This window comes from Salvelinus fontinalis, chromosome 3, assembly GCF_029448725.1.
Source record: "Salvelinus fontinalis isolate EN_2023a chromosome 3, ASM2944872v1, whole genome shotgun sequence".
NCBI lineage: Eukaryota > Metazoa > Chordata > Actinopteri > Salmoniformes > Salmonidae > Salvelinus > Salvelinus fontinalis.
In genome coordinates this window covers 6,866,371-6,880,621 of record NC_074667.1, presented here as the reverse complement: position 1 = coordinate 6,880,621, position 14,251 = coordinate 6,866,371, and the positions used below count along the sequence as shown (strand labels likewise).

Here is a 14,251-nt window from a genome sequence, read left to right as displayed (position 1 = left end):
AGAGGATGATGCAGGATGAGAGTTAATCCGCCTGTATTTGGGCATCCATCAGAATCTTGCGCTCGATGGTTTAACCCCTGGCATTCCAGCGGGGTCAACCAGGAGAGTGGATGAGGGACCAGGCTGCTCTTAGATCATCCAGGAATATGTACACAGTGACACACACTGTCAGGGAAGCCAGGGATTCTATAGATATGATGATGCTTCAGCTGTATGATGTGTGTTGACAAATAGATTGCCAGTGTCTATTTAGTGAACAGGTGGAGGTAGATTCATATTGAGTGTCTTTATGTGTGGCTATAAAATGGGAATCTCCCTTATCATACGATTCAGTATTCATCATCACTTAGAATGAGGGAAGAAGGGAGGTTAGGAGAGAGAGAGGGGGGGTGTTTGTGTGTGTGAGAGGGAGCGAGTGTGATTGTGATAGAGAGAGAGAACAAGAGAGAGAGACACCTCCCACCCCTTCCTATATCGCAGTGATGGAGCAGGCTCTGGGTGATGCAGGCAAATCCTTGTTTTGGTGCCATGGCAACGGGCTTCTGAGAATTTTCATCCATTCCTGTGGGCCCCCTACCCCCACCCAGGACTGCAGAGCAGGGGAGGTGCTGCAGTGGTGTGGGAAAGACAATGAGGCTGCACAGATGTGTGTGTGTGTATGCGTGTGTGTGCATAGGTGTGTATGTCACAGTACATTGATTGCAGTTGTATGAATGTATGTGCAGACTTTATCAACGTATTTGTTGGTGTGGGTCCGTGCATATGGCATGTGTGTGTGAGTGCGTACGTGTGTGTGTGTGTGTGTGTGTGTGTGTGTGTGTGTGTGTGTGTGTGTGTGTGTGTGTGTGTGTGTGTGTGTGTGTGTGTGTGTGTGTGTGTGTGTGTGTGTGTGTGTGTGTGTGTGTGTGTGTGTGTGTGTGTGTGTGTATTTAAGTGTGTATAATCTGTGTGTTTCTGTGTGTTCACATGTGCCTGTGCTTTTACTGTATGTAGTTGGGAGTTTGTTCATAGTAATACAGAATTAAGCCTGCTTGTAAATGTTAAGATACCTAATGATCAGTGCATAGTCTGTGTTTATGTATACATCCATTTAAATCTCACATTCAGGACTCAATGGCAATGCAAATCTCACAATCAGGACACTGTTTAAAATGACCTGAGATGAGCAATCAATTGTATAGTTGTGCATATGTGCATTTTCAGCCCCTTGTGTTGCCAGCCCTTTCCAACATTACCTGTATGAGCAGCTTTTGAATTAAACATTATCTGTGATCATGATAATGCATTACTCTGCACCATCTCATTGACTTAAATATATGTATTTACATACTAGCTAGCACTCATCAAGAATTAAATGTATTTTCCAATCCATTTTACGATATTCATTTGTATACAACTGGACTTCGGTGGGTTTACCATCATTGGTGGCCTGTTGCACCACCTTCTGGTTACGAGATGTAAGTAAAATATATATACAGTTGAAGTCAGAAGTTTACATACACCTTAGCCAAAATACATTTAAACTCAGTTTTTCCACAATTCTTGACATTTAATCCAAGTAAAAATTCCATGTCTTAGGTCAGTTAGGATCACCACTTTATTTTAAGAATGTGAAATGTCAGAATAATAGTTGAGAGAATGATTTATTTAAGCTTTTATTTATTTCATCACATTCCCAGTGGATCAGAAGTTTACATACACTCAATTAGTATTTGGTAGCATTGCCTTTAAATTGTTTAACTTGGGACGAATGTTTCGGGTAGCCTTCCACAAGCTTCCCACAATAAGTTGGTTGAATTTTGGCCCACTCCTGACAGAACTGGTGTGACTGAGTCAGGTTTGTAGGCCTCCTTGCTTGCACACAATTTTTAAGTTCTGCCCACAAATTTTCTATAGGATTGAGGTCAGGGCTTTGTGATGGCCATTCCAATACCTTGACTTTGTTGTCCTTAAGCCATTTTGCCACAACTTTGGAAGTATGCTTGGAGTCATTGTCCATTTGGAAGACCCATTTGCGACCAAGCTTTAACTTCCTGACTGATGTCTTGAAATGTTTCTTCAATATATCCACATAATTTTCCTCCCTCATGATGCCATCTATTTTGTGAAGTGCACCAGTCCCTCCTGCAGCAAAGCACCCTCACAACATGATGCTGCCACCCCCGTTCTTCACGGTTGGGATGGTGTTCTTCGGCTTGCAAGCCTCCCCTTTTTCCTCCAACATAACGATGGTCATTATGGCCAAACAGTTCAATTTTTGTTTCATCAGACCAGAGGACATTTCTCCAAAAAGTATGATCTTTGTCCCCATGTGCAGTTGCAAACCGTAGTCTGGCTTTTTTATGGCAGTTTTGGAGCTGTGGCTTCTTCCTTGCTGAGCGGCCTTTCATGTTATGTCGATCTAGGACTCGTTTTACTGTGGATATAGATACTTTTGTACCCGTTTCCTCCAGCATCTTCACAAGGTCCTTTGCTGTTGTTCTGGGATTGATTTGCACTTTTCGCACCAAAGTACGATGAACGTGGTACCTTCAGGCACCAAAGTACGATGAACGTGGTACCTTCAGGCGTTTGGAAATTGCTTCCAAGGATGAACCAGACTTGTGGAGGTCTACAATTATTTTTCTGACGTCTTGGCTGATTTCTTTTGATTTTCCCATGATGTCAAGCAAAGAGGCACTGAGTTTGAAGGTAGGCCTTGAAATACATCCACAGGTACACCTCCAATTGACTCAAATTATGTCAATAAGCCTATCAGAAGCTTCTAAAGCCATGACATCATTTTCTGGAATTTTCCAAGCTGTTTAAAGGCACAATCAAATTAGTTATTTAAACTTCTGACCCACTGGAATTGTGATACAGTGAATTCTAAGTGATATAATCTGTCTGTAAACAATTGTTGGAGAAATGACTTGTGTCATGCACAAAGTAGATGTCCTAACCGACTTGCCAAAACTATAGTTTGTTAACAAGAAATTTGTGGAGTGGTTGAAAACGAGTTTTAATGACTCCAACCTAAGTGTATGTAAACTTCCGAATTCAACTGTATTTTTACAATGGATTGAATGAGTCATGATTTATGGGTGAAAACCTTTGTCATCCTTTGTCTGCAAGGTGGTGGGTTTTGTATATGACAGGTGGAGGAAATTGATAGCATCCTGAAATCTGAAATAGGGTATCCAACAAGGGGAGATAGGCATTGCTGAAATGTAGGTTGTCAAGCTCAGGACAGTGCTGCTTGCTCTGATGGAAGGCTCTAGAATTCCCCAATCATGTCTTATCACTTTAATTGGAGAACAATGAGTGCAGTCTAGGAAGCCACTCCTCTGGATCTAGCAGGCTAAAAGTGGAAGTCAAATGGTTATGATAGGAGAGGTCTAATTATAAACGCCCATGCATTGATGATTTATCTTTTGCAAATTAATTGGTGGAATTTATATTCTATCCTGTTCTATTCTATGACATTACATTTTATGAGTGACACATGGATTGCTGAATCACCATATTTATGTTTTTAAGTGCAGTCATAGAGTGTGAGGGCCTGTGTAAGGACTCTCGTCCAGGATGTTTTGACAATGTGGCACAGTCGGGAATAGAATAGAATCTTATATTTGTTATTTTTCTCCCCTAATTTCCTTAGTCACTTTACTAGCACAATGTTAGATTATTTCTTCCTGAGCCAAATTGAATTGAAATTGACACAGCTTTTAAATTGGCGAAGACTGGGCGGTGAGATGCCAAGAACAGACTGAGCAGAGCAGGTGCCCAGCACTGCCCACGGTCATTGGCACAAGTGGTCAGATTTTTATTCTGTGCACTGGAGAAGATAATGGACTAATTTGTTGAAGTCATGCAATAATTTGCCAAGACATGCAGTGAAATCAAAATAGGCCTTGCATACTAAATGTTTATTAATGCCTAAGCTATTACGGGTGTTATTACTATGCTGATTCTTGCAATGAACATAGCTTATTATACAGCCATCAATCAATAAAATTCAGCAACAACAAATATAGTCCTGTATTGAATTAATTTCCCCCATTCAATGTCAATAATAGGAACAATTTGAATGTTGGAATATTTAGGCTACTATGCAAGTCACAAATTGCAAAGTAGTCTAGCATTCTGAATTTTTTTATTATTAGTTTTATTTTGTGTGTATTTTTTGTATTGCTAGATATTACTGCACTGTTGGAGCTAGAAAACACCAGCATTTTGCTGCACCTGCGGTAACATCTGCAAATCTGTGTACACGACCAATAAACTTTCATTTGATTTCTCTCTCTCATCACTTCACACTACAGGGAGAGAGAATTTTGTGCACACTGCCCACAAAATGAGATGGAAACTGAGGTGCACTTCCTAACCTCCTGCACCACATTAGAGAGAGAAATCAAATGAAAGTTTATTGGTCGTGTACACAGATTTGCAGATGTTATCGCAGGTGCAGCAAAATGCTTGTGTTTTCTAGCTCCAACAGTGCAGTAATATCTAGCAATACAAAAAATACACACAAAATAAAACAAATAATTAATAATTGCAGAATGCTAGGATACTTTGCAATTAGTGACTTGTATAGTATCCTAACAATTCCAATATGACCATATTAGCGACACGTATTTCCCTCAGATTACACAGATCCACAAATAATTCGAAAACAAACACGATTTTGATAAACTCCCATATCTACTGGGTGAAATAACACAGTGTGCCATCACAGCAGCAAGATTTGTGACCTGTTGCCACAAGAAAAGGTCAACCAGTGAAGAACTAACACCATTGTAAATACAACCCATATTTATGCTTATTTATTTTCCCTTTTGTACTTTAACCCTTTGTACATCGTTACAACACTGTATATATACATAATATGACATTTGTAATGTCTTTATTCTTTTTGAACTTTTGTGAGTGTAATGTTTACTGTTCATTTTTATTGTTTATTTCACTTTTGTATATTATCTACCTCACTTGCTTTGGCATTGTTAACATATGTTTCCCATGCCAATAGAGCCCCCTGAATTGAATTGAATTGAAACGGGGGAGGGAGAGGGAGACAAGGGACACACTGAACGCAGAATGCAGAATGCATAGGATTTGCGGAAGTGAGGGAGCGGGTGGGGCTTCGCTGGGAACCGGAGAGAGAGAGATAGAGAGATAGAGATAGGGAGAGAAAGAGAGAGAGTGGTCAGACTTGTGAGGCTTTTTATTCTAACAAATGAGACTGTATGTTTGACCCCGGGGTTCGCCTGCGTACAACAGCAAGCTGGATATACTCGCTCGGTCTTCGTTAGAATATAAATGGATGTCGTTTTTTTGTAGGCGCTTATCTGTGCGATAATGAAAGAACGCTTGAAATAGTTTATTCGCTTGTAGCCTATTTATGGTAGATAGCGCTTTGGCCCTTCTTTATTATAAGACAACGGGGATCCATCAAACGGCGGTAGCTATGTGAAGCGTAGAAATCGTTTATTCCCTTTCGTGAATTGAGGAATAATTATGAACAACGCACAAGATATGTCTCCCGATTTTGTCTTGATGCGTCTGGTTTCCGCGGCCGAGGATGACCGCTTGGACGAGGAGAATGGGAATCTGTCGTCGGGTGGAGTGGTGGCAGGACTCGGTAAAGAGGTCTTGGCTCATAGCAACATGAAAGCGGGCTTGGAATTCGCCCGAGATCCCACGACAGGCCTCGCGCATTCCGGCAATCTCTCTTCGCTGAACAATGCACAGCAGAGCGGCGGAACCGCGGCACCTGACACCGGGGTGATGGCGACTAAACCGTCGGTGTCTATTCCTCCTCCTCCACACAGCGCCATGGAGGCCAAGGGCTTTGAGTTCGCTCACAGAGGCGGCTTACGGCCTCAGCTCCTTGTGTTTCCTAACATATTGAGGGATGGTGAGGGGATTTTAGACTGTGAATCCGACGGTCGGAATCAGTCGAGGAAACATATTGTTTTGGACAAGACCTCCGGCTCTGTCTCCGACCTAATCGGAGGCATCAATAACAATACGCTCAGTGCCGGCAACGCGCAACAGCAGAACCATCTGTCCCAGAGCTGGGGTCTGCATCCCCGGGTGGTATTATCCACGGTTGCTGCCGATATCGAGGGAGGTGAGCTAAGCCACCGGCACAGTTTGATCACCAACCCATCAGACTGGCCTCCCTTATCGGATAAATCCAATCCTTTCACCATGATAGAGTCGAAATGGGGGTGCACAACCGGGGAGCTGCCCGACGGCCCAGTGTTCGACCTGGCCAGAAGGTTCGGGGAGCTGGGGCTCGGCGCGGTACCCAAGATATTATTCAAGGACGGGGAGATTCCCCAGTGCTCGTGTCAGGGCGCACATGGGCCGGCACCAGCGGGGATGGGGCATGGGGATGACCCGACTGAGACTAGCGATGCTTTGTTGGTGCTGGAGGGGCTGGGGACTGGGGACGTGGCCAGGCTGGGTATCACTGGATGCCCGGAGGACGATTCGGATGAAAGTCGAGCACGTCGAGTTCAGAAGATGTCCGGTGCATTTTCTCTCAGTAGCTTTCAGGCAGAGTTGACCAGACAGATGGAAGGGGTGGCTGGAGAACCTTGTCCGTCGGCGCACTGTGACGCACAAGTATGTAGCCTGCATGGAAACGTACCTAACCCAACTCAACCGAGCCCGGGAGATACAGAACAGAATCTGGAGGTGTCGACATTACCTGGGGCCTCAGCGGCTACACCGAGCTCGGACCGACCTGTCAGTCCAACCCCTAGCCAGGCATCGACACCCCGGAAGCGGGCGGACAAGTGCGTCAGTGAGCCCCGGACTCCAACCGGTCGGGTCGAGAAAACACTAAAAGTTCCAGGGAAGTCCAGAAAGGGCTCACTTAAAATACGCCTGAGTAAACTTTTCAGAACTAAAAGCTGTAGTGGTTCCAATAGCCTTCTGGATAAGAGGCCATCAGTGGCCTTTTCAATCTCCTCCGCTGGAAGTCTAATGGATATGGCCAGTGGAAGTGGTGGGGAGCATGACGTGGACAGGTAAGGACTTCCACACTTTTAAGCATTGTGAGGAATTACTGATTGTATGCCTTTAATTTATAGCAGGCTATAGAGGTCAACTCATTTATTGATTGGTTACAGTGCCAGGTAATATTGTAGAGCCTATCCTAAAATATAATATTTTCTATCAGGATATTATAGGCCCATAACTGTCAGAATCTTTTCTAAATCTGGGTTTTTCTAAATCTAGGCTACCTAACTCTAATATCTAATTTTCAGCCGATCACCTCTATATTCCATCCATAACTTATTTCATTCCTATTTTGCTGTCTTTCTCTTGCCACAGCCAACCCCGAATGACCAGGGCCCAAAGTGCTTTCTCTCCTGCTTCCTTTGCTCCTTTCACTGGTAAGGGGCTCTACCATTTCTTGGCTGAGGAGGCAAACTCTGGTCCAAGAACTCACGTTTCTTTACTAGCATCACTCTCTTCCTCTATCATTTCCTTTCTCACATTCCCTCTCTCTCTTTCTCTTTCATTCTTTCCATTTCTGGGTGCAGGTGAGACTGTTTCATTGGTGGATGTGGATATTTCGAGGAGAGGGGCGAACACTCCGCACCCTCCCACGCCTCCACCTCCTCCACGCAGAAGTCTCAGTCTATTAGGTACTTTACCTCCTTTCTTTCCCTCTGTTCTTTCTCTCTTTGTCTCTGTAGAGTAGCCTATTTTTCTCTGTGTGTTTCCTTGTGTCCCTCCCTTTCTTGCACGCATCTCTTTTGCTTATGTTTCTACCTGTAGGCACACACAAACACTAAAAATGATTCCTGCATACCCTCACTCACCGTGCTCTCCTATACCCACCAAATTACCTCCCTCTCCTGAAAGCTATATCACAGTATATAAACATACCCATTCTGTTCTATGGTGATGGAGAGCCTAATAGCTTTACACCTTCTCTGATCCCCACGGCTACACTCACATCAACAGCCATAAGTCTGAGGGACTGTTGTATTGTGGCCTTATAGACCAGTGTTTCTCAACGTCGATCCTGGGGACCCACCCTCTCGACCTAAAGGAATTGAATGTTCATCCAGGCAGTGGAACAAGGTCAAACCAATTTGCTGAATGTCACGTTGAATCACCCATTTCTCGCAACCTAGAAATATAAACTTACATCAGATGTTGTTTTGATTTGTTAGTTACCCTAGAATACTTCAAGGAGTGCATTAAAAATATATATATAAAAAAAGTTTGAGATGAAAACGTCACATCACAGTGGGTCCAGAGGAGCGGAGTTGAGAAAGCCTGTGATATAGACCCCTCCCTGGTCTGAAACCTCCCCTTCCCCCCCTGCTCTGTTCCAGATGACATAGGTGGGCCGCAGCCTGGTCCTTTCCTAGTGAGTGTTATGGGGGCCTCCCTACAGTCCCTCCCCCTGCCTCTTCCTCCTCCTCATCCTTCCCATGCCACCATCCAGCATAGTATCAGCCTCAATGGTAAGACACCAGAGAGCAGAGGGCTGGGAGCTGTGCATGGGGCAAACGGACGGGCGGTGTCGTGATAGAGCACGTAATGCCCAGAGCTAAGACTCTGAAAAAAACATAATACAAAACAATATGATATATTTATAATGCTGTATTTATAAACGTGTGAATATATCAGTAATCATTCATATGTGTAATATCTGCAGCTCTGAAGATATATGTAACATACAACCTATATGCCTGTCAGCTAATGCCTAAGTTCATAGAGTGATATGGTGTGACACATGCGTGTTGTGGTCAAGGTTGCATCATTTCCCTCAGGTGAAATACGTGCTTGTATTCAGGAAAGACTATACAGACCGATCAGCGTGGAAATGAATCGTGAAGGTGCATGGTGTGCGGTCGGAAACCAATGCTTGTCCAAGATTTTGATTATATGCCTTGAGAATTAGTATTTGTGGCACCTGGTCTGTCTAAGCAGTCTTACTCAAATTGAACACTGTTATCATCTATTAGTAACAGGTCCTAACTTGAGATCTATGCATGTAACTTTCTAGCAACTCCCATTTATACCAAAGCAATGGTTTGGGCTACACATTCATATCATTGTGTCTAACTGAATATTGCTCTATTTGTTTCAGATGCATTCCTCCGGGCCCTGCCTCACTCCACCTCTTCACAGCTCCTCTCAGCTCCTCCCCCTTCCAGGTTGGCCCCGCCCCCAAGGCTCTGTCCTCTGAGGCGGCCTGAGGCCAGCAACTTCACCGCTAGTCTGAGAGAGCTGGAAAAGGTAATTGCGACACACTCAACGACACTCGCAAATACACATACATGTTGACTGAATCACTACTAATCGATTGGGTTACATACTAGCAAATAGGTACAAACCTTTAATTGATGATAACTGCCTTGGTGTGGGTGGGTGTGTGTGTGATAACAAACCTTTAATTGATGATAACTGCCTTGGTGTGGGTGGGTGTGTGTGTGATAACAAACCTTTAATTGATGATAACTGCCTTGGTGTGGGTGGGTGTGTGTGTGATAACAAACCTTTAATTGATAATAACTGCCTCATGACATGAATTCAGTTCTGTGTTTGTATTAGATTCTATGGATGGTGTGTGTGTGTGTGTGTGTGTGTGTGTGTGTGTGTGTGTGTGTGTGTGTGTGTGTGTGTGTGTGTGTGTGTGTGTGTGTGTGTGTGTGTGTGTGTGCGTGCGTGCGTGCGTGCGTGCGTGCGTGCGTGCGTGCGTGCGTGCGTGCGCGCGCGTGCGTGCGTGCGTGTGTGTGTGTGTGTTTCTATGATATTCATTCATAATCACACCTACATGTCTATCCCCAGTGTGGCTGGTACTGGGGTCCTATGAACTGGGAAGATGCAGAGATGAAGTTAAAGGGGAAGCCTGATGGGGCGTTCCTGGTGAGGGACAGCTCTGACCCCCGCTACATCCTCAGCCTCAGCTTCCGCTCCCAGGGAGTCACACACCACACGCGCATGGAGCACTACAGAGGTGAGTTACACACACCACACACGCATGGAGCACTACAGAGGTGAGTTACACACACCACACATGCATGGAGCACTACAGAGGTGAGTTACACACCACACACGCAAGGAGCACTACAGAGGTGAGTTACACACACCACACGCCGCATGGAGCACTACAGAGGTGAGTTACACACACCACACGCCGCATGGAGCACTACAGAGTTGAGTTACACACACCACACGCCGCATGGAGCACTACAGAGGTGAGTTACACACGCCGCATGGAGCACTACAGAGGTGAGTTACACACACCACACGCGCATGGAGCACTACAGAGGTGAGTTACACACGCCGCATGGAGCACTACAGAGGTGAGTTACACACACCACACGCGCACGGAGCACTACAGAGGTGAGTCGTGTGTACCGTAAATACGCAGAAACACACACAGTCAGTCAATGACACAAATATAAATGTTGTAGCTACTCACTCAGTCATCATGTTTATTAACACACGTACACACGCACACACACCCATACACTCACACAGACACACACACACAGAGCAAAGTGGTGAGTCACCCACACACAAAGTGGGTAAACGACAAAGACATGCTTGCAAATATACATGGCATATGCATAAAGCACTTCTAACATGATTTACTCACATACAGACACATTCATCATGCAGTGTAAATATATGACAGACAGAAAGCATGCAGTTAATTCTATTTATGTTTTACACATACTGCACATATCAGCCACCCAACCCACGGGGTAGTTGAGAAAAACAAGTTTGATACATGACATATGATATAATACGTGCCGATAAAAAAAGTAATAAAGCATTATACCTGAACACTTTAAATAAAGTGGTACCACTAGGTTCTATTTCATTCCCCTTTAAATTGTATTTGGTTCTATTTCATTCCCCTTTAAATGGTATGTGGTTCTATTTCATTCCCCTTTAAATGGTATTTGGTTCTATTTCATTCCCCTTTAAATGGTTTGTACGTGTGAGTGTAAGTGGTGTGTCCCTTCCATGTTTCCATCTATAGGGACATTCAGCTTGTGGTGTCATCCCAAGTTTGAGGACCGATGTCATTCTGTGGTGGAGTTTATCGAGCGAGCCATTATGCACTCCAAAAATGGAAAATTCCTCTACTTCCTGCGTTCACGTGTGCCAGGTAAAAACATCCCCCTAACCAATTAGATGTTTATGTGAACTACCACATAGTGTAGTGGTTGTAATGACAGTAAGCATAGCATACAAGGTTGCTGAGAGGTTACGAGCATCTGTATTGGTTGTTTGTGCTCATTCGTGTGTGTGCGTGTCGAATGTGTGTGTGTGTGTGTGTGTTCCAGGGCTCCCCCCTACCCCGGTGCAGCTGCTCTACCCAGTGTCCCGGTTCAGCAACGTCAAGTCCCTGCAGCACCTCTGTCGCTTCTGCATCCGACAGATGGTCCGCATCGACCACATCCAGGAGCTACCGCTGCCCAAGTACTGCCATACTCAATTTATCAAAATATTGATTTAGTCATTCATTTTAACCTTGTATCTGTTTTCTTGGAAATAGTTGTTAGTGAATTAGCATTCTCTCCTGAGCTTTGACAGAAATGCCTCAGCATATTATTTTAGTTTAAATAAAGAACTCATGGAAATAATCCTTGATTGCTGACAGACTAGACATTAATGATGCGCTTTGAGACCAAGTGAAAAGTGCTATATATAGCAGCTGTCCTTTAATGCAATCCATCATCATCATCATCAGTTTCCTTTATTTAATGGAGTGTTATACACAGAGAGAATACTACTTAATGCAATCCATCATCATCATCATCATCATCATCATCAGTTTCCTTTCTTTTATGGAGAGTGTTATACACAGAGAGAAAACTACTTCACATGCTAAACATAATGTAAAGGTATCTTTTTGCATAAAGGGTTACTCATTTGACCTCTCCCTCTCCAGACCACTGATCATGTACCTGAGGAAGTTCTACTACTATGATGCAGAGGAAGAGATGTACCTGTCAATCAAGAGCATTCGACCAGGGGCTGGAGTAGAGAAAGAGGCGGAGTCTCAGACGTAACTGGAAGAGGTGTCTGCTGGTCTGCCAGTCTTCCAGCATCAGCCAATCAAAGTCCTCGGCACCCTGTGAATCCAGTCGGCTGCAGTCAAAGGGATCCAGATGACCTAGCCCTTCTCTTGACTTTGGCCAATGAGAGTAGAAAGGGACAGTAGTCGAATGCTGGAAAATTGTCCATACGGAGTGCACACATGGGGCAGGGACAAAAAAGGACACAGCCTCGTTGAGAACGGACTGGAGAACGGACTCTTCTAGCCTGTACCAACCTGAAAACAAAAAACAACAACTTGAACCTAGACTTTGAATCAATCCCTGGACAGATATTCATTGTACCTATAAACTGAAGTTGATGCACTGGTCCATTTGTACTACTATTTTTTTTTCCATTATCATCATTTCCTTGTTTTCTTCCCTCCTGTTGCTATGAGGGTTGTTGTGGATTCCAATTGGCCCACAGGAGGCCATGGTTGATCTTTGTTTGTTGGTTTTAATTGTCAAAAAATCCCTGATTGTAACTTGCTCATCATTCTGTTCCTCCGTACCCCAAGCTGGCCACAGGCTCAGCATTTTCAGTAAAAAAGAGAAAATATGGCTTCCCTCTTTTGCACAATCATTTTTAATTGACTGAAGTAAAGTGGAAGTAGGAGCCAGGCGCACCGGTTTGAGTGTGTCAAGAACTGCAATGCTGCTATGTTTTTCACGCTCAACAGTTTCCTGTGTGTATCAACAATGGTCCACCACCCAAAGGACATTAAGCCAACTTGACACAACTGTGGGAAGCAGTGGTGTCAACATGGGCCAGCATCCCTGTGGAACACTTTTCACACCTTGTTGAGTCCATACCCTGACAAATTGAGGCTGTTCTGAGGGTAATGCACACCTCAATCCACACATACATAGTGACACATAACCACTGACACACACGTGCAGGCCTTCATGAGGGTGCACAACTCAATATTAGGAAGTTGATCCTAATGTTTTGTACCCTCAGTGTATGTCAGTTCCCTGTGTGGGTGTTTTTGCGGTAATGATGAACATGGCCCTTTCAATCCATACAGACTGATGTAATAATTAAGTAGTTGTGTAAACAGCATCAATGTCAAATGTTTTTACTCTGTCATACACTCTTGATAACTAAACCACCAATGACAACACACACCCTGTTGTGTAGTTGTGGGGACAAGAGGCATGCAAAGCATAAAGGCAATGTCAATCTTAACACAGAATAGTTTTTAACACTTGCACTTGACAAAAACAACTCATCCTGAAATTTTGACTGCTTTGCTTTTTAGTTCCCCCCCCTACCAAACATTTGCTTATTTCATAGTGCCCTTTTTTCATTGTTATCCTATTCATGCATGCACACACAGAGACTCACGCACAGAGACACACACACACACAAAGGATGATTTTAGGAGAACAAGGACTGCTCATTCACACATGCTCCTATGTTGGGGGCCAACTCAATGGATGGACAACAGATGAACTTGAGAGCTAACTATGCCAGCAGTATTGGTGATTTGCCTCTATAGAGAGAATCCAGTTGTGTAAATGGGTTTGTGATGATACATTGAAATAGGAAATTAGATAAGAAGGCCCAGCAGGTCTACACTAAGAGTATAATAATTTGATATTTTTAATTCTGAGCTGATTTTCTTTGTATAATTGTTTTACTGATTGTGTTGAAATGGAAATGACTCTAACCATGAACCGGTCTCTTGTTGCTGACTGGTTTCAAATTCTTGCCCTCTATACCCATCAAACTCAACTCTGGACCTTGAAGCCAGTGCCACTGCTTGTTTTCATTGTTCCCCTCTAATCAGGGACTGATTTAGACCTGGACCTGGCACACAAGGTGGTTAAAATTAATGATCAGGTAGAACAGAACACTTGCAGGTCTCTTTGTATGGACCTTGTATGGTAAGAGTTGAATACCCCTGCTCTATAGGCTTATTATCCATGTCATAAATCAAATCAGCCTAAGAAGGGTAGGCCACTAGGTACTAGTGTAAAGTGGTACTATAATGTTTTAATAAACAGAAATGCACATCTGATAGTTCCCCTAGACATCATTTTGCAAGCTTGATCATCATGCATAATAAGCCTATTTTGCATGCACTCAATGACTGCGCTACAGCTGTAACAGATTACTAATGACTGGGATATTGACAAAGGTGTAGGTGAGTATTTAGAAAACATGCACATTT

General features: G+C 43.8%; 1 protein-coding gene across 2 annotated transcripts; it reads left to right on the top strand.

The window, feature by feature from the left end:
- Nucleotides 1–4,574: 4,574 nt before the first annotated feature.
- LOC129837296 (uncharacterized) lies at nucleotides 4,575–14,096 on the top strand. Of its 2 annotated transcripts, XM_055903347.1 has the most exons (9): nucleotides 4,576–7,022; nucleotides 7,330–7,391; nucleotides 7,542–7,646; nucleotides 8,346–8,477; nucleotides 9,107–9,255; nucleotides 9,808–9,976; nucleotides 11,012–11,140; nucleotides 11,319–11,454; nucleotides 11,927–14,096. In XM_055903347.1, exons 1-9 carry the CDS (start codon nucleotides 5,500–5,502, stop codon nucleotides 12,045–12,047), a joined length of 2,526 nt encoding a protein of 841 aa, XP_055759322.1. In that variant the 5' UTR covers nucleotides 4,576–5,499; the 3' UTR covers nucleotides 12,048–14,096. The 2 variants fall into 2 exon arrangements, with proteins under 2 accessions (XP_055759327.1, XP_055759322.1); XM_055903352.1 differs by lacking the exon at nucleotides 8,346–8,477 and having other exon boundaries at nucleotides 4,575–7,022.
- Nucleotides 14,097–14,251: the final 155 nt, after the last annotated feature.